General features: G+C 51.4%; 2 protein-coding genes across 2 annotated transcripts in view; one reads left to right on the top strand and one right to left on the bottom strand.

Moving 5' to 3' along the window:
• Nucleotides 1-8,836, top strand: part of LOC116433062 (uncharacterized) — a 60,381-nt gene extending 51,545 nt beyond the window's left edge. The window contains exon 6 of the mRNA XM_076369825.1: nt 6,148-8,836. Within this exon, the coding sequence (XP_076225940.1) occupies nt 6,148-6,691 (544 nt within the window). The 3' untranslated portion in view covers nt 6,692-8,836. The remainder of the gene's footprint in view (nt 1-6,147) is intronic.
• Nucleotides 8,837-10,241: 1,405 nt separating this feature from the next.
• Nucleotides 10,242-21,249, bottom strand: part of LOC116433063 (uncharacterized) — a 69,548-nt gene continuing 58,540 nt past the window's right edge. Inside the window, exon 9 of the mRNA XM_076369630.1 lies at nt 10,242-10,530. The gene's annotated coding sequence lies outside the window, so the exon portion shown is untranslated. The remainder of the gene's footprint in view (nt 10,531-21,249) is intronic.

The raw sequence follows: 21,249 nt of genomic DNA, 5'->3' as shown, positions 1-21,249 counted from the left end.
CGCCGTGCGCACGGCTCGAAAGGTTCGCCGTTTCGCGGTGTGCGAGCCCCATACACACAGAGGCGGCTCGATCGCGCGTCGGCCTGCTAGGCGGCAGCCGGGTAAATTACAGGCTCGACCGTATTTTGTGTTGTTTTGTTGTTTTTCAACGCGCCGAAAGGAAATGAGCGAGCAAACGCGTCACGCCACCCCGAACCTGCTAATTTCTATTCATATTTTATGGCTATTAATTTCTTCACTGTTACACTCGCTCTCTCCTTTTCCCTTTCTCCCCTTTCGTTCTTTCTCCTTTCCTTCGTTCCTTCCTATCTACCCTCCGTTTCGCCCGGTATATATGTAATACCTTCTCGCTTTGTTCCTCTCCTCGCCTCTCCCTTCCGTCTGGCTGATTCCTCTTCGACACCGGCTCGTTTCGAATCGTCTTGCCCGCGTTTCGAGCGGTTTTTTCTCCCCGACGTTGCTCCTTTCCATCTCGGCCCGTCGCTGCCTTCCCTCCCGTGCTCGCTCGGCGACTCGTCTACTCCGTTTCGTCGCGTTCCGCCACGAAAACGCTGCTCGCCGACGGGACTGATAATAGACCGCTGAGTTCGTGCGCGGGATACACCGGCCACGGCGAACCCTGCGAAGCCGCGTCGCTCGATGAACTACCTTCGGCCATCGGTGGGGTGTAACCTATTATTATCTACCACTTACCTAATGCCCTGTGTCAGCCTCGGGGGAGGCGGAGAATAACAGGCTCCCCGTTCGATGGAATCCCCTCCGCGCTAATATCGGCCGGCCACGGACGCTGCTTTTACGCGATACCGAGCGCGCGCGCTCCGCGTTTCCCGAGCGACGTCGGGAAAACTACACGCGACGGAGTTTCGCGGACGATCGAACGTTTTCCTCGGTTACCGGGCAGTGATCGGCGAGAGACGAGTCGCTCCGAGGCCGATGCGGTTCGCTCCAGAAGAGAAAGATCGAGGAAATCCGTGTTTCGCCGGTTGAGATGATTATATACGGAGGAACGAGCGAATCGTTCGACAACCGAGGAGGATATTAGCGGTTCCCTTGAAGTTTACGAGAATCAGAGAGTATCGAGAAATGGAGTAAATCCTCGCTTGCAAAACGATTCATCGCCGCGTGATTTATCCTGCGAAATGGTTCCTTCGAATTCGCATCCTTTGGAAATCTTCGATTTTATCATTCGTTCGCTAGGAAACACTAGGTTCTGGCCCGCGAGTGATCAAAGGTTGAGAACCCCTGGTAATACTAAAGAGGAAAGAAGTCTTTTGAAGAAATATTAACGCCTTTCGATAAATTCGAGCTCGTCCGTCGTGGTTTCCACCGGCTTTCTCTTATTCCGGAGTGTCTGTACTTCGGCTTCGCCGGAATTCATAGTTTCGATGGCAACTATCGGAACGCGTGTGAAGGCATCCGAGACTGCTGCCGGGCAAATCCGATTCACTCGCGAGCGCAATAAAATAGAAGAAAACGGAAGTGTAAATACCCCCGGAAAAAATTGCGGCGAGTTTCTTGCCGGTGTATCTGCACCTTTAGGCGCGTTCCGTCGTGGCAACGAGAGCTCTCGCGTGAGAAAGCGTTCACCGTGCGAGATCGCCGTTCGGCTCGTACCGGTCGAGTCGTTCGGCTGGTTCGCCGGGTCGGAACGCGAAACCACGCGAAGACATTCTGCTCCGTTGCCTTTTGTCAGCGCTGCATCGCTGGGAACTGTATTTCTAATGTCATCTTAATTACCTCTCGGCCCTGTTACGCGCGTGCATCGCGTGCCGGGCGACGCGGCCGAGGGAAAAATTCATTTCGTTAATCGACGCGAGTCGGCGAACACTTGAACCGAATGCAGAATCAACTGGTTGTCCTATAATGTCGCGGTACATTCGTTATAATCGATATAAACTGCACCCGACCCACTTCAACTCGAAAGAAACACTATTCTGTTATCAATTATTCCATTTTACACACAGCATATCTAGAACTTGTCTCTCTCTAAATTCTCAACGATAGAATAGTACAATAAATAACACAATCGATCTTGGTTAATAAACAAATCAAGTTAAAATCAGCAGCTTAATTAGAAGTCACCCGTCAAAATGGCGTCTAGTTTTCTTATTCCGCGCTTCGTGCTTCCAAAGTATTCATCGTCCGAGATAATATCGAAAATAAATCCACTGAAATAGCAACGCGAGTATCAGAAGAGAACCAGAAGATACTGCATTAGCGCGATCTGCATAGGGATTACGTACATCGACTCCAATAACCGGTAGTTCCAGCGTCAACCGAACGCTACAAAAGAACGAGGGGAATCGCTGGTGGAAATCAGAGATCCGCCGAGGCAACGTCTCCAACGCCGCCCTCGTTCGAACTCGTCCCGTCCTGTTCCATCGAAAAAACGCCGACGTATGCAGGAAGAGATAACCTTTCACCGTCCGGGAGTGGGAAAAATGGACCGCGATCGAGCGTCGCGGCGACGGACTGTCGGATAACGGCGGTGGTGCCCGGTAATTACAAGGTTCCGAGCGTAACCGCGGTGTTACGAGGAAAACGCGCGCGCTCGTCGGATCGACGAGAAATATTTATTGGTCGGCGTAACGATCGCGGAAGACCCGGCGGCGGCGGCGGCGGCGGCGGCGACGGCCAGCGCGGATAGTAATAGTCCGCGCGCCGCGAGCCGCGAGCCGCTGGCGCTGTAATTAGGGCTTTTATTGTCTGTACATAAGGAAGCTTTATGAAAACATTAAGGATATAATTCAAGGCCGGCAGGCTGCGGCCGCGCGGCGTGAATCGCAGCCAGGGTTAACGCTTAGAGGAGGCTCGGCGTGCTGCTGCGTCATTTCCGCTTAGCGTAGACGCAGGTGAGATTCGTAGCACGCGCGATTCCCGCCGGCCCGTGATTTCGCCTCGGGCTAGCTGCACACGAGCGGCTCGCGGTTCAATGTCGCGGTCCGAGTGCTGGGAAAGCGAGTGTTCTTCCAACGCTGAAGGGAATAAAGGAACTTCGCGTCTTTATCGTCGCGGACGATAGCAGAATGTCTTTGACGTCTTGGGAGAGTTGCTAGGGTTGTAGGAGGATTGGATGGTTTCTGGTTGAAGTTTAGAGGATGAGTGTGGGAGGCTTAGAGGTCTGTGAAGTAGTATTTCGACTGGGACTGTACTTTAACCAGTTAACTGTGGAATTCAATTGGGAAAACCTCTCGTTCGGCGCAATCAAATCGAAAAATGTAGAGTATATTTTAATGAACGATCAAAGCGAAACAAAGAATTACATGTTTATGTAAAGAAATAAAGAATTCATCGCTGAAAGAATCAATATCGTGTCAAGCTTTACGATGACGCGTGTACTAGTCACAGTTAACTGGTTAAGGACTGTCTTTGAAGACTCGCAGCATTACGAAGTCCTTGAAGTTTCGATGGTCTTTAAAGACTGAGTCTTTGGGACTCGAAGACTCCGGCTCGGAGTTATGGAAGCTCGATCTGGACTTGAAGTGTCTTTAGCGTAACGAGTCGAGCGTCGAAGGCTTCAGCTTTCACAGCTCTAGGCGTCGAGAATAGAGACACGAGCATCGAGGACTACAGTTATAGGCTTCGACCCGAGGACTTCGGCTCTCAAGATTGAAATTGCGGCTTTCGAGGTTCTAAATTAAGGACCCGCAGAAGTCCGTGCCATTCGATTCGATTCGATTATTATCGCGAGTGAATTGAACCGGCCGCTAATAGAGAACACTGTCGTTAGTCGTTTGCTAGTGTATCTGCACCTTAAGAGCGGATCGGGAGCTGACCGATAGCGTGTCTCGGTCCTTGTAGTCCCCTTTCCCGCGTCCCCGGCCGTTTACGGCCGTTCCACGAGTTCGGAAACGACCTCGGCCGGCTGTAATCGACGCCCGTACGCGTCGACTAATAGAGTTTGGGGGTTTGACAGCGATATTTTAGAAGAACGAGAAGAGAAATGGCCGTGGACGCGGCGGTGTGTGGTCCGGCACGTTCGAGAGAACGAACGGGGCGATTAGCCCCGGGCCCTCTTTCCCCTACCTCCTAATCCCTCGTCTCTTTCAGTCAGGGCTCGTTTCTTTGGAACCCTTCGCTCCTCGCAGCTCTTCCTTCTTTCGTTCCTTCCTTCCGCCTTCTTTCCTGCTGGGTCCATGTCCTACCGAAGTTACCCGCAAAACGAATCAAACAATTACCAAATTTATTCTCTAACTTCCAACGAACACTGTCGCAATCTATATCAAAAAATTCCTGTCGGATCTACTCTAGCGTCAACCCCTTGGGAACCTTCATTCAAAGTAACAATACCAATACACCCGAAGCTAGCCAATATCAGAACACACAAAGAAAACACACTCTGTCAATTCCCAAAAACTCACCCCCGAGTGTTCAACCGATTCGTTCGATCATCGAACAATTCGAAGCAACTCGTCGGCGATCGACGAACAAAGACGAAAGGGAATCTCTGGAGGTTTCTCTGGTAGCTTTCGAGGAACCGGATGATCGATAGGCGGTATCATCGTCGGTCGGTCCGCGGTGAAATTATCCGAGCGGCGCGGCCGCACGGTGTCAGGTTTTCTTTCGACCACTTGACTCGACTTCGCCGGGACTACCGAACTGCGTCCGGGCATCGGGATCGCTTTCTCGGGGAGCGACGCGGGTGGGATCATCGGATCCCCGTCTGGCCGGGCAGCTCCTATTTCGAGGACTCTCGAACTGGCGCTCGCGCGAGAGCTCACACGGACGGGGAACACCAAGATGGAAGCCGGGGACCAGTCCGCGCGACTGAGAGATCGTCCTCGCCCCGTCACCGTCTCCCCCCTCGTGACCCCGCGGCGCGCCGCGCCGGTTCGACAATGAGGTCTTAATAATCGAGATGGTCTCGGCGATAATCGCACGGTGTTTACGTACCACTCCCGCGCGTAATCACGAAAGTAGGAAATGACGGTGCAACGTGTCCACGCCGCGGGTCCGCGGTGATACCGGCGGCCATTAATTATCGCGGGTATCACGCGAACGCGCGCCGCCGAGTTCCCATCCACGGCCGGCCAATAATTCGCTCGTTAGCGTCCCTGCCAATAGCGGCCCGTGGATCCCGGCGATCGCACAATCGCTCCTAATTAACCGTAATTAAGTGTGCCCGTGCACGTACGCGCGTACGTTGCGTCGCGAGGAAACGTCGCGTCGAGGCTGCTTCTCTAATTAGCCGCGGGAAATCTCGACGAGTCATTCTCCCTTAAACGCCGTTTAACGGCGGAGATATACAGCCGATAAACGTCTGTCGGGAGATCGATCGGGGGGTAGATCGGAACCACGCGGACCCCGATGGGTGTCGCGTCTACACGTTGTAATACGCGCTGCCGATACGGGCGTCGATACCTTTGGCTCTCCTGCCGGCATGTGTCTTCGATGTAGATCGGTATCGCGGCTCGTGTTCGATGCTGAAATTGCTAGGAAATTTGTCGACCTAACGGCGCCCTACGAATGTTAACGCCGCGTTGATTCGTCTTGCGACAAGATAAGAAGCATGGCATATGCCATAATTACTCGATCGCAATCGGAGTCGAGGTACCTGACAACGATTATCAATCGCAAATGATCTTTCCACAGTTCCCTCGATCCACTCCACAGCTCACTACCAGCATAGTACACATTACCAAGAGCGACACTCCTATTTCATCCTACCTTCAACCTCAAACTAAGGCAACCCCGCTTTCCCAATCTCGTCGCAATCCCTTCTCAACGCGTTATTCTGTTTCTCGCTGGTCAACTGACAACTCTCGTCCTCTCCTGACACTCGTATTTATCAACACTCACATTCTTCCATCTTCATACACCAATCCTTCGCACCTTCCGCCTGTCGCTCTATCCCATTCGTTCTCGCTCATTCGGCGCGCATCTCCTACTCATTCGTACCTTCGCTCGCTACGATCTTCTCAATCCTTAACCCTTTGACTACGACAGCCCTCGAGCCTCAAGCATACCATAGAAATTCGCGACATACACCAAGAACGGCGAAACTTCCCAATGTCCAACCGCTCTCAGCGCAAGAGCGATATTTCACGCGCCTCCAACGTCGCAAGTTTCCCTCGTAGTCAAAGGGTTAAACGAATCGAGCAGAAGAAACAGCGCTACAAGCAAACCGTGTTTCTTGGTGCGTTGCAGAGACCCGATGGAGCTGATGGAGCAGCAGCTGGTGCGCTGCGGCGTGGCGCCGGTCCGCCTGTACGAGCACCTCGCGATGTCGTCGCCGGCCGCGGCCGCGGCAGCCGCAGCCGCGGCCGCAGCGGCGGCGGCCCTCGGCGCCCAGCAGCAGCACCATCACCACCACCAGCAGCACCACCAGCAGTCGCAGTCGCAGTCGCAGCAGCACCAGCAGCAGCAGCAGTCGCAGCACGAGAGCCCCGCTCACGCGCTGCCGCCTTGGATGACACCTTCGACGGCCCTGCTGTACGGGACCGTGGGACAGACCCACCCCGGGGCCAGGCCCGCGACCGGGGCCTCCTCCCCGTACCCCGCCGTGGCGGCCACCGCGCCGTTCCCCTACCCCGCGGCCCTGCCCTGGCCCTGGCAGCCGCCACCCGTCGCGATGATCTCGCGGAGATCCTCACCCCCTACCGCGGCCGCTCCCTCGCTCAGGTACACGCCGTATCCGGCACCGGCGAGCACACCTCCGCCGCTCAGGACTCGCCCGACCACCCCCAATTAGCGCTCCTCGCCGATTCGACGCTGATAACGCGGATCGTGCGGCCCGTTCTTCGCCGCGGCCGCCGGGGAGCGCAGCCAAAGAGTTCCGCGCGAGAACCGCGCGGATAAGCGAGCTCTCCGCGAGACGGGGCGCCGAGTGGAGGAACGCAGGTAAACACCGGGACCCGGTGACCCCTCGTTGAACTCGTTAACCCATTTGCGGCGTGCGCTACGGAACCTCGCGCGTCCGAGACGTTCGACTCGAGTCTGCGCGGGCAGACGTCACCGCCGAGTTCCATTTCGCTCGGAGAATTTCGAGTTACGCTGGTACCCGCTGTCAATGATGCTTCGAGATCTGCGTCATTGACACGAGGAACATTTAAGGATGGAATAAACAGCTCGGAAGGTGCTCGCGGACCGATTACGAGAACCGCGGAATATTCCGGTGGTAAACTCGTGGAATCGTCCACGATCATTCCGGTTACGGGTGCAAATGGGTTCACCGATGACGTGGGTATGAGGGGAAGAGCAATATTAAAGACTTTAAACTCTTCGCTGTTTAGTTCTTTGATAATTGAAGGAGTCCGTACTATCGAAGGTAACGGTCGTGTATTCGTCAGAGTATCTCGATGGTTCGTTTCCTAATTACGCGTATCGGAATTGTTTCTCGATTAATCAGCTAGAAGTGAAATTTCGCGTTCTTTCTGTACCTACGTTTACTCCGAAGGTGAATAGCTTGCGACAGAATTGAATTCGGTGGAGTTCGAGCTGGAAGAGAATGATCGCGAGTCTGTATTATAAGGCAAGGGGTTAACGTGTTAATCAAGCTGCGACCGTGCCAGCGAATCGTTGCGCCCGCTCCGCTGCCTCGTCTCGGTGGACCGTTCGTTTCCCTCGGTTTCCCAATTCCCCCGCGAACCCGGCGTCACGGCTCGGCTGCGAGGCGTCTCGTTTCCCTCCGAGGAGGGAAAGCTCCTCCGAGTTCTCCCGACGCTCCATCGAACCTTACTTAAGCTAGCTGTAGGGAAATGGTCCGTACTTGTTCGCTCTCTGTGTCCCCGCGTAATGTAACCGTAGACGTGTTTCCGCCCCGAGACGGGAAGAAAGCTTTCGGAAATCACGGTTTCGGGCCGTTGCGCATCGGTTTCGAGTGGAACGGTTGCGGAGGACCGAGGGGAAGTCGCGACTGTTATCAGGTATAACAGTTCTAAGCCGTATCGCTTCTCTAATCTAATACCATAGGTCTGTGTCGGTTCTACAGCTGTTATTTATAACACTTCGACCGCCGCGTCCCTAATTCTGGCGACGCTATTTTTCACGTAAACTCGAACATTCGTTTTCTCGACGACGCATCGAACGAAACGAATTTTCTTGGACGCGAGATACGAGAGAAATAGTAGAGCAATTAAGATTCTGCTTCGTTAAGACAACCCTTTCGATGAATGTTCACTCGGCGGTTAAATGGCAGAATCGATATGGCTTAGGACTGAAATACTCAACACCGAACGTACCGGCGGAAGGATTTCTTTGTTCGGAAATTCTACGTTTTCTCGTTCGTTTCGCGTTAATCGGTTCAATCGTGTAACGAGAATAACGGAATAATCTGAAATTCTTCTCCATCCTTTTGTTTCTGTTTCCACAAAGGAAAGTGTATCGTCTAACTCGTACACTTTCCTTTTGTGACCAATTATTCGACTGGTTACGACAGGAATAGCACACAAAGGCGCCGGTACGTTTAGCGTTAATACTCACGACCTTATTCCGCTTCCCCGTAACTGGCGCAAAAACCGGAACCGATATCGTAACCGTTTTCAACCCCTGTTTCCCGGCCGCGTTCTCGGGCGGCCCTTGTACATATAATCGAAGCGTTTCCGCGAATTAGTTGGAGTCGTTGCGCCGGTCTGTAATATACTCGCGACGAAGTGGACGCGTTGGAGAGAGAGAGAGAGAGAAAAAGAGAGAGAGAGTGAAAGAGAGGAAGAGAGCGAGAGTGTTTGCGGGGGACGGAGAAAATTGGGGCGAGAGAGTCTTAGCTGTAATATATACCACGATAGTATTAACGCGTCCTCTGACCGGGACGCTGGAATTTGTACATAAAATCTTTTATGGTAGCGTGTAGCGTCAACAATGCCGTAATCTCGATGTAGCACGGATAAAAATAAACGAATTTTCAGTAACTCGCGGTGTCCACGTCGATCAACCCCCTTCACGCTTCCAGCGGTCGTGTCTCACGGACGGACCGGTGTTCACGCCGGAAAATTCGAGAATTCCGGCGAACCGGTTGTTAATTGCGTAATCGACGCATGCTTCTGTCGCGTGGTTTTGTTTAATGAAAGAATTCGTTGAGATTAGAGGAAATTGAAACGAATCGGACGGGTCTGGAATGAACAAGGATACGGTTTTCAATGTCGGAAAGTGTTTCGCGTTGAGTGGGAGTGTAATTGAATTTAATGGATTGGTAATAGATGAACGTTGAACCTGATTAATTGGGAGCGGGTTCGAATTTACATTTTCAATCTTCGAAACTCGAAGTTGAAGTTTCGCATGATTCCGATGCTCCGTAGAATTGGAAATGTTGATTTTATTTAAGTAGAAATGGGAACATAGTGTTTCAAGGACTGACGTGAATTTTATTGGTAATAACAAGATACAAGAAAGACTGCAGCAGTACACGACAATATCTAATTCATATCCCAGCTAAAGACGCTATCATTCGCGATGCAAATGAGTCAATATACTTCAAAGTGTCAGTCAACGTCGAAGCGAAATTACAGAGGACAACGTACAGTGAACAAACGTCAATCTCTAATATTCATTTTACGCGTCTAGTATCTAATTTGAATGATGCATTGCGGTATAATCATGAATAACGTGGAAACAGACGGTATACATCGCTCCGCTGCGATCGTTCTTCGAAGATTGTCCCGATGTTTCTCAATTTTTCAATAACCACCGGCCACTTAATACAGTTCACATGTGATCCCTACAACAATTGCGACAATAGATTATTCTCTTTCTTCGTACATTCAACACAATCGTTCTATCCAACACCGTAGTTCAATGTTAACTCTTTGCACTCGAGAAGCGACGCTCAATCACCATTAGATTCAACGCAGAAAAATTATAAAATCGACCGTTCAACGTAAAAGAATGACTAAGCTATCAACACGCGAAACATAGAAATAAAACAATCATGCCCCGAATTTGCAAGATTTCTTCGTCTAAGTAAACAGTTAACCCTTGCACTCGGAAGATTTCCACTAGAAATATTTGAACACTTTCCGATGAGATAAAGATATTCTATGGAACTCGAGAAATCATCATCGAGGAGCAATGCTTTTATTTCAATATTTCTCAAATCGATGCGTTATACGAGGTATAATGTTAACCATCAAATTTCATAGTTTCACAGTGTGAAATGTGGCGAGAGTCACCTCTCGAGTGCAAAGGGTTAATATTCCGTCAGAAAATATTATGAAGTGCAAACGGTTGAAGGGAGGCCAACGAAACTTCGCAGCCGTTAATTTCAATCCTCTAACGACGCCTTGAAATTTGCATAAAGAGCCGCGAGTTCGATGATCAGCGCTCGATCCGGAGCACCCTTTGTCCCGAACGACGAACGATCGGAGATATCGATTCGTCGGAGCCAGCCGCGACTCCGATCGTCGAAAGCGGAAATCCAGCGTTCGCTGGAATAGCTGTGTCGTCTTTTGCACCGGTTGTTCCCCGGCGGACACTCTCGGCTCGGTTCTCTCGTGTTTCCCGAGGCGACTGGTCAGCCTCCGCAGCTCATCGAGTGGCTCGTCACGCCAGCCGGGCTTCATCGCAGCTTCAACTGCCGTGTAATTCTGTTATACCTATCTGAAATTAAATAAATTCATTTCACGGCCTGTCAACGAGCAATTATTTTTCGATGCAGCCAGTTTAAGGCCGGTTCGTTCCATGACTAACGCTCCGCGACCCCTCGACCGAGCCCAGAAGCTATTTCGCCTACGACGCACGGTGGTTCGCTGTTTACTGCGGATTTACCTTCGGCCCTTCGGTTACTCGGAACTTCGACGATATCTGGGCTCGATCGGTGAACTCTCTCGGATTCACAATCGACGCAGCAACGATCGGCACGCTATCCACGGATTCGACGGAGCAATTAAACGTTCGCGCCTTCGATTCCATCGAGTGAAATATTTTGGACCTATAGAGAGGATAATAGCAGTGCGACTGCTATTCTCGAGTTCTCGAGAAGAGGATATAGGAAACGGAACAGATCATTCCAATTTGCTGCGGCCTTTTTGATAGCTTCGCTGCCTATTAAATCGCAAATTATGCGCACTTATTTCCTGTGTAAGTTTCAATGGAATAATATTCTATTCAGTTCTTCGATAATTCGTTTCTTCTACGTCAGAGAGTTTTTCATAGCTTCCGAGTATACTGTACAGTCGTTTCAGAAACAAACATGAACTCTCTCAATATTTCTTTTCTACGCCTACCGCATTGGCTTCCGAGCGACTCTATCGCCGAACTGGCAATAGATGCATGAAACTTACCAGGTAAAATTCAGAGAAAGATACTAGTGCTACATCCAGCATCCATCTCTGTCAACGGGTACTTCATCTCGACTCGATGTCAAGCTCGAGGAATTCGATCTTCATCTTTTCTCGGGTAGTTTTCAATCAGCTCGTCTCCCAATTCCCATTTCCAACCAGCACCTCGACGCGCAACCGATCGAAACTACAAAACTCCGAAGCCACGTTCCACCCCGCGTCATCCGAGGACATCGAGCGATCACCGAACAGCACCAGCCGAACAATTCCCCGCGACTTCGGTCGACTCGACGCGGGAACCGCCGGCCGATCGCCCATCGATCCGAAGACGCTTTCCGGCGAGCGGGCAGCCGTTATCGAGATTCCCTCGACGAGCGTCCCGTGGGAAAGCAGCGTTCGGTCCCGGTTATAATCGAACGAGTACACGATAACTCGTTGGTATCGCGAGATCGTCGGAGGACACGAAGTGTATCGTGTATCCGGCCGCGTCGGAATCGCCGCGTCCAACCAGGAAGATAAGAAGCAAAAGAACAAGAAGGCCGGCGGACGAAGAAGACGAAGAAGCAGCAGAAGAAGAAGTAGGAGAGCAAGGATGAAGAAGCAGAAGGAGCGCAAGAAAAAGAGAAGGAGGACGAAGAAGAGGAACGACGACGACGACGACGACGACGAGGAAGAGAAGGAGGAAGGTTTCACCGGGGCGCGAAAGCGATCGTGTGTTACGTCGTGATGGGTGGAGCGAGGTGAGAGAAACAGAGAGGCGGCTCCCGAGCTTGTAATTATGTTGATACGAATGATCTGCGGCGAGCCGCAAACCGACGTAGAGGAGCAGAGGAGCGAAAACGCGAGGAGAGGGAAGAGGAACGGGCTGAGGAGGGTGGTGGCGGCGGTGATGGTGGTGGCCGTCGTGGAGGAGGAGGTGAACGACGACGAGGAGGAGGAGGAGGAGGTGGAAGAAGCAGCGAAAGAAGGGGGAGGAGATGAAGCCCCTAGCGGTGCTCACCGTCTGCTCCCTCTCTTTCCCTCTCCCTGCTGCCCCCGCCGTGCAATCCGCTCGTCTCTGTTCCCCGTTCGACGCGTCCGCTCGCCCGTTTATCTTGATCCTTGTTTCTCCAAGGGGAGAGAACCCTCGCACAGCCTCGGCGGTGGTTGGTATATGTATCCGAACACGCGTCTCCCTGTGTATGCGCGTACGTGCGTGTACGCGCGCGTGTTGGTCGTCGTCGCCGCTCGTTCGCCGAGAGCCGCGTCCCGACCGTCCGACCGTCCGTCCGTCCGCCCGTCCGTCCGTCCGTGTTCCCTTCGCGCACCGACCGACCATACGCGTTGCTCATCCCCACGCAACGAGTAAACGGGCTTTAGGACCGTGGCGAAACCAGTTTAAGTGGTTAAGTGTAGATGTAATTGATTTCCATTTTACGAGGCTCTCGGGGAAGACGCTCCACCCGCCACTGCCATCACCACCGCCACCGCCGCAGCCACCCCCACTATCGGCCGCCGCTCGCCCGTGAACACGGCGAGCCGCCGAGACGGGCAGCCTTCGAACACGCTCGTTTTTCGACGCGTTTCTCTACGCCGCGCCGTTCTCTTCACCTGCGGGATCCGACGGTTTTCGTCGTTTCCGCTTCGAATTTCCCGACGTTTCGGGGTTGGTTCGCTTGGACGTCTACCTCGTTCGGGTACTCTGGAACTCTCTGACGATGATCCAGTCTGGAGCGATGTGGAATTGAGGGCCGAGGTTCGAGATTTTAAGTTGTCCGATCGCAGCTGTTGGTTTCAGAGGGTTGGACACGTTGGAAGGCTTCGATGATTCGGTGGGATGAGGTATCGAGGATTGGAAACTGGCGGAGGAATCACTTCGAATATGTAGAGTATATAAGGAAGAAAGTCGAAGGAAATATTTAGACATTTACGTAGAGTATTGATACCCTCTAGGTCTAGAGCGTCTTGGAAGATGTCTACTTCGATTCGACTTGGTCTCGCGTTCAATGGCGCACAGGTTTCACAGGTATGTCCGGTTTATGGGGACTCCATTCGAACTGATTCGAATTTTCGCCACGCGTACGTGTTCGAAACGATCCGGAGACTCGATAACGCACCGCTAGCTACCGTGCCAGCTCCGTTCCAGCTGCTCCATCACCGGCAAACGGTTCGTTTGTCCTGGAATCCCGCGGACGCTTCGTCGAGAACGACGAGAACGACCGCGGAGAATCGGAATTCGATTCGATCCAGTGGCCGGCACCCGCCTCGACGGCGAAAACCGAAGATTTCGCGGCCGGTTCGACGATTGGCCGACGGCCACGAGCCCCGGCCCTCCGCCATCCCCGTAAACTGCTTCTTAATGGAGCATTAACCTTTGCCAGCCCTCCGAGGAGCTCTTTCGGTTGCAATTAAGGTATCGATCGTAACTTCGCTCCGAGCTCGTTCGATTCACAGGAGGACGCTGCTCCGCGAGGCGGCTTCGAGCGTCGAGCCTCGCGTTTCCATGGCCGGAGAAACGTGTCGTACGTATCGCGCGTTCTCAGACGTGTACGCTAACGGGATGACGGACGGGCGAGAGCAGGTTTTACTTGGACGATTTGTTTATGGTTTCGATTCATCGCCTGTAATCTTATCGACGAACAGGGAATTAGTATCGGAATTGAAATGGCAACAGATGAAGAATGATCAATCGGACTCGCGTTCCTTTCTCAGTAGTGTTGTGAAAATTGCTCGTGACTGCGCTAGCTTCAGGGGTTCGAGTCTTAAGAACTGGAGCTCTGTGGGTTTAAACTTTGAACTGCAGGAGCTGCAGTCTTTAATGATTGAGTCTTCGTGCTAAGAGACTTGGGATGTACAGTATTCTATTGAATGCAGCAGTTTATTATGTATTTCTTAGGAAGATTTGCTTTGAAGACTGAGCTTGGAAGTACTTGAAGACTGAGCTTTGGAGTCTTTGAAGACTGAGCTTGGAAGTCTTTGAAGACTGAGCTTGGAAGTCCTTAAAGACTGAGCTTTGGAGTCTTTGAAGACTGAGCTTTGGAGTCCTTGAAGACTCGCTATTCGTACAGTCGTAAGAAGATTAATCAGTGCTCAGATAATGAAAAACTTCTCTTATGCCATCCTGGGAGACATCTCACCAGCAGCGTACAGCCTGCCCTCCCATCGCGCACGATCGAGAATTCGGACGTCCGCGGCTAAATTACGAACGACGGACATCTGTCGCTGGATTTCATTAAAACGGCTTCAACGTGCCGCGACATCCTCCGATACTGGGTTCGGGTTAGCTCTGGATACGCGCACCCGTCACTCATTCATTATTCATTCGTCTATTTCATCGTCCAATTGGTGGTGGCAGTGCTGCATGTAGCTATTGGTTATCAAGACTTCGAATCGTTTCGTATACGTACGCGCAGCAAAAAATTAGAATTACTTCGACCAGGATTCGATATTGTCTAACTTCCGAATGTCTTAAAAGTCTTTCAGGACTTGCAGCACACCAATAGTGGAAGGAAAACTTTCAAGACTTATAGGACACCGAGAGTTGAAGACTCAAAGACTTTCAAGACTTATAGGACACCAAGAGCCGAAGACTCAAAGACTTTTAAGACTTATAGGACACCAAGAGCCGAAGACTCAAAGACATTCAAGACTTATAGGACACCGAGAGTTGAAGACTCAAAGACTTTCAAGATTTATAGGACACCAAGAATTAAGGACTATTCACCTGATCCTATGCAAAGCGATCAGAACTCCCACAATCTCAACATCAATATCTCAAAGCCTTTAAGACACCTCCATTTTCCCTGCACCATTTAATTCACTCTCTTCCACATAACTCTCCCCATACTCCAACCACTCCAACAGCATCTCCAATTAGCAAATGCACTAAAACCCCCAGCAGTCTTAACACTCTCAATCTGAAAACCATCCTCTCTGAAGCTCCTCAATATCGAACGGCATCCGAAGCGATTCCCATCTTCGCACACTGAAAACCACCGATCCGCTGCGGAATTCGAATAATCGCCGCTGACGGTAGCCGGTCGCGAGGCCGCGGAAGGGAAAATTCCGCGTGCAGAGAACGCTCGCGACGCTGACTGAGGAAGGAGCGCGCTGAAGAGGGGATGAGCGTGGCAGGGTGACGCTGCTGAGAACGGATGAGAGAAAGGGCGCGCGCGAAAGAGAGAGAGAGAGTGAGAGAAAGGGAGAGAAGGAGGGAGACGGGACGAAGCCGAGGGAGAGAGTCGCCGGAGAATATGTAAATTAGGAACTCCGTGTGAATGCGGAGATTTATGGCGGCCCGTACACATTTCTGGCCGCAATAAATATCAGTAAGTAGCGACGCGCGGGACCGTCCGGATCCGATCCGACGCTCTTCCCAACGAGCTCGCGTACTCGCGCGCGTCCTCGTCGCGGCCGCCGATCCCGCCCCGCCGCCGTCGCCTCGTACGCGCCATTAATATCGGACGAACGCGTGAAAAATAGTCAGACGCGCGATCACCGCGCGGGAGGTCGGATCGTTCAACCCTTTCAGCCCCTTTCACTCCCTTTCCCGCCGCGTCCACGTTCCCGACGTTTTCGCGCGCCGATTCGCCGCGTTCCTTCCAGCGCAACGATTTCTTTCTGCGGGCTGACCCACGGGGAAACTAGCTCGGCGAGTTTGCCGAAGAAGAAGACGTAAAGAAAGACGTAAAGAAAGACGTAAAGAAAGAGCGGAGCGTTAGACGGACAGTTTGTCCAACAGTCTTGAAAGAGATTGACACTCTTCGAGACTACATTTCTGCGGCATGCTCTATAATTCAGAACTCGAGTCTAACGTGGACTGTGTAGAGGGTTAGAGCCGATGCTGATCGATTGTTGAGTCTGCTGGAATGTGTAACGTCGACTGTTCGGCATACCGAGTGGAAGAAGCTACTTTGGGGATGAGTTCGATCAAAATTCGATTACCGAGTTCTTAAGTTCGTTCTTTCCAGCTGCCGGACGATGGCGCCTAATGGCCGTTAATATCAGCCCTACGGGAATCCGGGGAATTTGATGTATCACTTGTTCTTGCAACGCACACGATAGCAACGATGAATAGAAGCAATTACTAATGCCGTGGTATCTCGACTCTATTAAACGTCCCTACTGGGAGATCACTTGGCTAAATAGAGGATCCTCCGGACTGACCAATGTTCCCCGACATTCAGTTCCCATCCCTTTTACCATACCGATTTGCTATTCCCGGTAAGATCACGCGTAACCAATCAAAACCATAGGTAAAGTGCACAGCGTAAGATGCTCGTCTTCCTCTCGTCAGGTAGGTCCAGTCATCTCCCAAAGTTTCCTCCCTTAACCCTTTGCGGTCCGAAGTGCTGGTTTCTCACTTTGAGGTTCACGTTGATGTTGGTTCATTCAATTACAGCTTAATATGACGGTCTAGTTATTTATTCAAGGATATTTGGGAGTCATTGAGATGTTACCTTTAAATGGTACAATTGTGATGCTACAAATAAATATAGAAAAAATCGTTAAAACAGGCAGAGGTTGCAACAACATAGAATGTCGAGTCAGACTCGACGTAGGACAGCTAAGGGTTAAGTTTTCTTCGTAAGTATCCACGAGGAATCCTCGGAGGATCCTTGTACAGTCCTCTAAGATTCTCAGTCTAGACTGGGTCTAGAAGCGGGTCGCATTAAGCCTTCCGCTACGCCTACAGTTGCGTACCGCGGGCCGCCCGGATACGTTTCCCCCCGCGTCTGCTGGCGGCAATTATTCCTAAAGACCTGTCGTTAAGCGTTCGCCGCGCGCACAGCGAGCGGACATTGTGGCGGCGCGATGCGATTCTTTCCATCGGCGTTCCCTCGATGGCCGGTAATCGGTGAACAGCGAATCGGTTCGATCGAGATCGCGGGCCGGCGATAAGCTGTCGCAAGAAAAGAAACGAGAGAACGGAACTGTGGGACGAGCGGAAGGAGGCTTGGCTTCGTGGGTGGCTGACGATCCTTCCTCGGCTTCTCTTTTCCTTAGTTTCGCGTGCCGGGCGTGAGCGTTTTAATTATTTATTGGAGCAGCGGGCTTGCGGGTTTACGTTGCAGCGTAGAATCTTAAATAGAAAGTGTCTCGGAGAATACCACTGGATTGGCGAAAAGCGAAGAAGTTGAGTGCCGATGAGAAGACAACGTTGTGGTCGGGTGGAAAAAGGCTGGAAGAACCTGGCAGAGGTAATCGTTCACTTGGCAACATTTCGGGACCGAAGTGATACTCGTGGAACGTCGGAGTCCATAGATCCCTAATGTCAGCTGCGATGCTAGCGATGCTTGGGAAATCTTTACTAATCGACGCGGTTTAGAGTTGGAAGCTTTGAACGCTCGTCAGAGTGTTCCTGCGAAAGCTACAAACTGATTATCCGACACGATTGTTGATATAAGTTATTGTAAGTTGTTGAAACAAGCGTATAAGACAGACCTAGGCGATTCAGTTCAGATTTGGCAGCGAGAAGCTAATAGTTACCTGAGAGTGGACAACTGTTTTCATAAGTTTCTTACAAACAGACATTCAGCTTCGATAAAGCAATTTCGAGAAACTTGTGAACCTTCGTTCCAAGCTTCGTTTTCTAAGCGAAAAGCTGAGGAACGAGAAATATCCGAAATCCCGAGTCTATTCTAAGACCTACCGCAATGAACGTCAATGTCTAAATTGGACAAGAGATCCGAACGTTCAAATAATTAGACACTCATCGCGTTGGACGCCAACGAACACTTTGTTCCCCGAAGGCTCCGAGTTCCCTCGTTTGCGCGCGGTCCACCGGTGGTTCCCAGAAAACTGAAGGTTTCCGAGCGTCCTCCCGACGCGGTGCCAGCGACGCGGGGAGGCGCGCCGCGTGCAACGGCCGGCCAGCGGCGAGCCGTCGATAGAAACGTGAAAACGTTTGATTACGGCGTGGGCGTTTAAGAGATTTCACGACGTTTCGACAAGATTTTATTGCTTCCATATTACAGGCGACTTTACGATCCGTCGTGTCGAGTTCCGTCTGCGCCCGGGATCATCGGCGTAACGATCGATGTAACGCGCGACGCGACGCTTTCCGTCCCGTTCCGCCACGCCTCGCGTCGACTGTCGCCTTGTAAAAGCAATCGTGTTACGCGATCGATTACAAACTGCTCGCTGTTGAGGGATCATCGGCAATCACGGTTGCGTCGTCGCGGTGAACCGTAAATTTCATTCTAAAGGGACACCTCTGTTACCTGGATCGCTTCACTCTCGATCCGCTTTCAGTTCCAGCGGACGTCGGCTTACCTGAAAAGTCTCCTTTCGATTTGCAATCAGATCTTTCCGCCTGAACCACAAAGAATATTCACTTCTTTAATCGAGAATCTTTCAGTTCAATTAGACATTGGGTTACCTGAAAAGTCTCGTTCCGATTTGTAAGTCTTATTTAAATCACAAAGAACGGAGACTCCTTTAATTCACGTCCCGCCGTATACGCGAGAACCCGCGAATCTTTCGGTTCAATTAGACATCGGTTTAGCCGAGAGGTCCGGGTTCCATTCGCAATGAGGTCTTTCTCTCTAAATTACGAAGAACAGAGACTGCTTTAATTGACGTGCTGCCGTCTACGCGAGCGCTGACTCGCGAATGACACATACCTGGTGGTAAAAAGGAAAATCGGGACAGCAAAAGGAAACGGAGAAACAGAAGGGAGTCGGGAGACCAAGCAGAAAAGAAGAAGAAGAAGAAGAAGTAGAGGACGAAGAAGAAGAAGAAGAAGAAGAAAAAGGAGAAGAAGAAGGAGAAGCAAAAGTCAGAAGTCTCGAGGCAAAAAAAGGATCGGCGAAGAAGCTGGTTCGGTTGGAAAGACGTCGCGCGATGCTCGTCCCGAGATCGAGAAGCAGGGCGAGAACGAGGCGACGGGGCCGAGGGGGCGGTTATTATTTACAGCAGTCCGTAAGGCGTGTCACAATGGCATTGCGGGTTTCCTCTTGAAAGTCCGACAATACGAGCGGGATTTATGGAAGAAACTTTCAACAAAACCGTCAATGGCCCACCCTCGCCTACGAGATGGTTTACCTAGCATGGGAATGGGCACAAATATTTTCACCATAAATTCTCCTTTTTATCCGCTGCGCCCCTTATTTACAGTCGTTCTGACCTAATCCATCCCCACCAGCGTGGACGACGCCCGTGCACGGACAACACCGTCTCTCTACCTGTTACGACCTACGACCTCGTCGACGCCGCTCTCTAGTCGTCCGCGGGATTCCACCCGCGGCTTCCCCGTCCCTCCGTCGCGCCGCGATTTCCTCGACGCCCGTCGAACCGGCCGGAAAAAAAGGAGAAACGAGAGGATCTTTACGAGCGGCGGGATCAAATCTGGAAAGATACCGGAGTTTCTGGTCCTCTTTCCTCGGTCTTTAACGCCCTCGCTGACACGAGAATCGAGAACGTTCGGCGCGACGCGCGTCCGCTCTCGTAGGAAAGATACTTAGACGCGATTGTTCGGTGTCGCGCGGTTCTTACGCTGTCGCCTTGGTCTCGTTCCTCTCGAGATGTCGCTCGACTGTTGCTCGATTCATCTTACTCGCGCTACTTAATTTACTACGATCCTTTCGCGACTCCTTCCGTACGCTCGTTAACACTTTGCGGTCCGAAGTGCTGGTTTCTCGCTTTGAGGTTCACGTCGACGTTGGTTCGTTCGATTACAGCTTAATACGACGGTCTATTTGTTTATTCGAGAATATTTGGGAGTCGTTGAGATGTCACCTTTAAATGGTACAATTGTGATACTACGAATGAATATAGAAAAAATCGTTAAAACAGGTAGAAGCTGCGATAAAATAGAATGTCATTGTCATAGAATGACATTCATTATAGTACTGAAATGAAACTATTTATTTTCAAAATCGTTTCGAACGTTCGATGCTTCGAAGATATCAATAATTGCTAAACAAACAAATCGAAGCCAGTCATTTTGACTGGTACGTAGTTCTAGTGTGAAGCTTTCGATGTGTGATTTAACCGTCTGTAGGCCCATGTAACTTTAAAGTCACATATCAGTATATTGGCATCTCGTTGATTTACTTCATATTGCACTCGAAGCGATGAATAAAATTAAGTGATCACTTAACTTCAACTTTTATACGCCCAGGCGTGAAAATTTAACGGCATGGTAACATGGAAGTTACAAAATACATTCGTTCGATGAAATTATTGAAACTATCGAACACACTGTTAATTCGTATTTATACGAGGCGAGGAGATTTGTTATAATCATGAAGAAAAGTTCGGCCCATAGAGGGTTAACTTCATACGCTGCAAGTTTTGCGTACCTTAACGAGTCTTCGCCCACGAAGGGTTAATAACCCCCGAACATCCCTTCGGATCCCAAGAATCTCCCACTCGCGTGTTCCCGCAAGAACACAGATTCGTTACAAACGACTAAAGACAATTCGTTAATAAGACCAGCGTTAATCTCGCGGCCATCACGGTCGAAGGAAGAAGTCGCCGTCGCGTCCTCGTGGAAGAAACGGTTCGCGCGAGCAACGGCGTCCCGCGAGCGGTACGATAAGAAGCTCCCAGGCCGCAGCCGCGTTTCTTTCGCTCGGCTAATCCGTTTTCGAGGCAAACTCGTTCCGCGCGGACTTTCCCCGGCGATCCCGTCTCAGCCCGTTCCCGCGCGGGAAGGAAGAGAGGATTCCGCGGAGACGGCGCAACGCAATTTAGATCGATGATTTAGATCGGGCGACGCCGGCGATCGGTATCTCGATCCTCCGGCCGGTGGGAAAGATATCGCGGCGATACCGCGCGACTTCCACGCGAGAGACGGATCGGTTTCCGGAGCGAAAGCCGCCGGAGAGAGGAAGCTGGCCCATTGTCGGGCTCGTCGGGCTCGTTGGGATCGTTGGGACCAGCGCCCGCTGCGCCGAATGTTGACTCTTGGCTGCGGTCAGCGCGACAAAAACCACCCCTCGTTTCGACACGCACCCCTGGGCGCCCCATCGAGCTCACGGTACCCTCCGGGACGCGGCCAGGTTCGTCTCCGTCTCTCCGTCGCCCCGCCCTTTAACCCCTTGTCCAACAACAA

This window comes from Nomia melanderi, chromosome 8 (genome assembly GCF_051020985.1).
Source record: "Nomia melanderi isolate GNS246 chromosome 8, iyNomMela1, whole genome shotgun sequence".
NCBI lineage: Eukaryota > Metazoa > Arthropoda > Insecta > Hymenoptera > Halictidae > Nomia > Nomia melanderi.
Note: the sequence above shows the minus strand (reverse complement) of the source record. Positions and strands in the feature narration are given on the sequence as shown.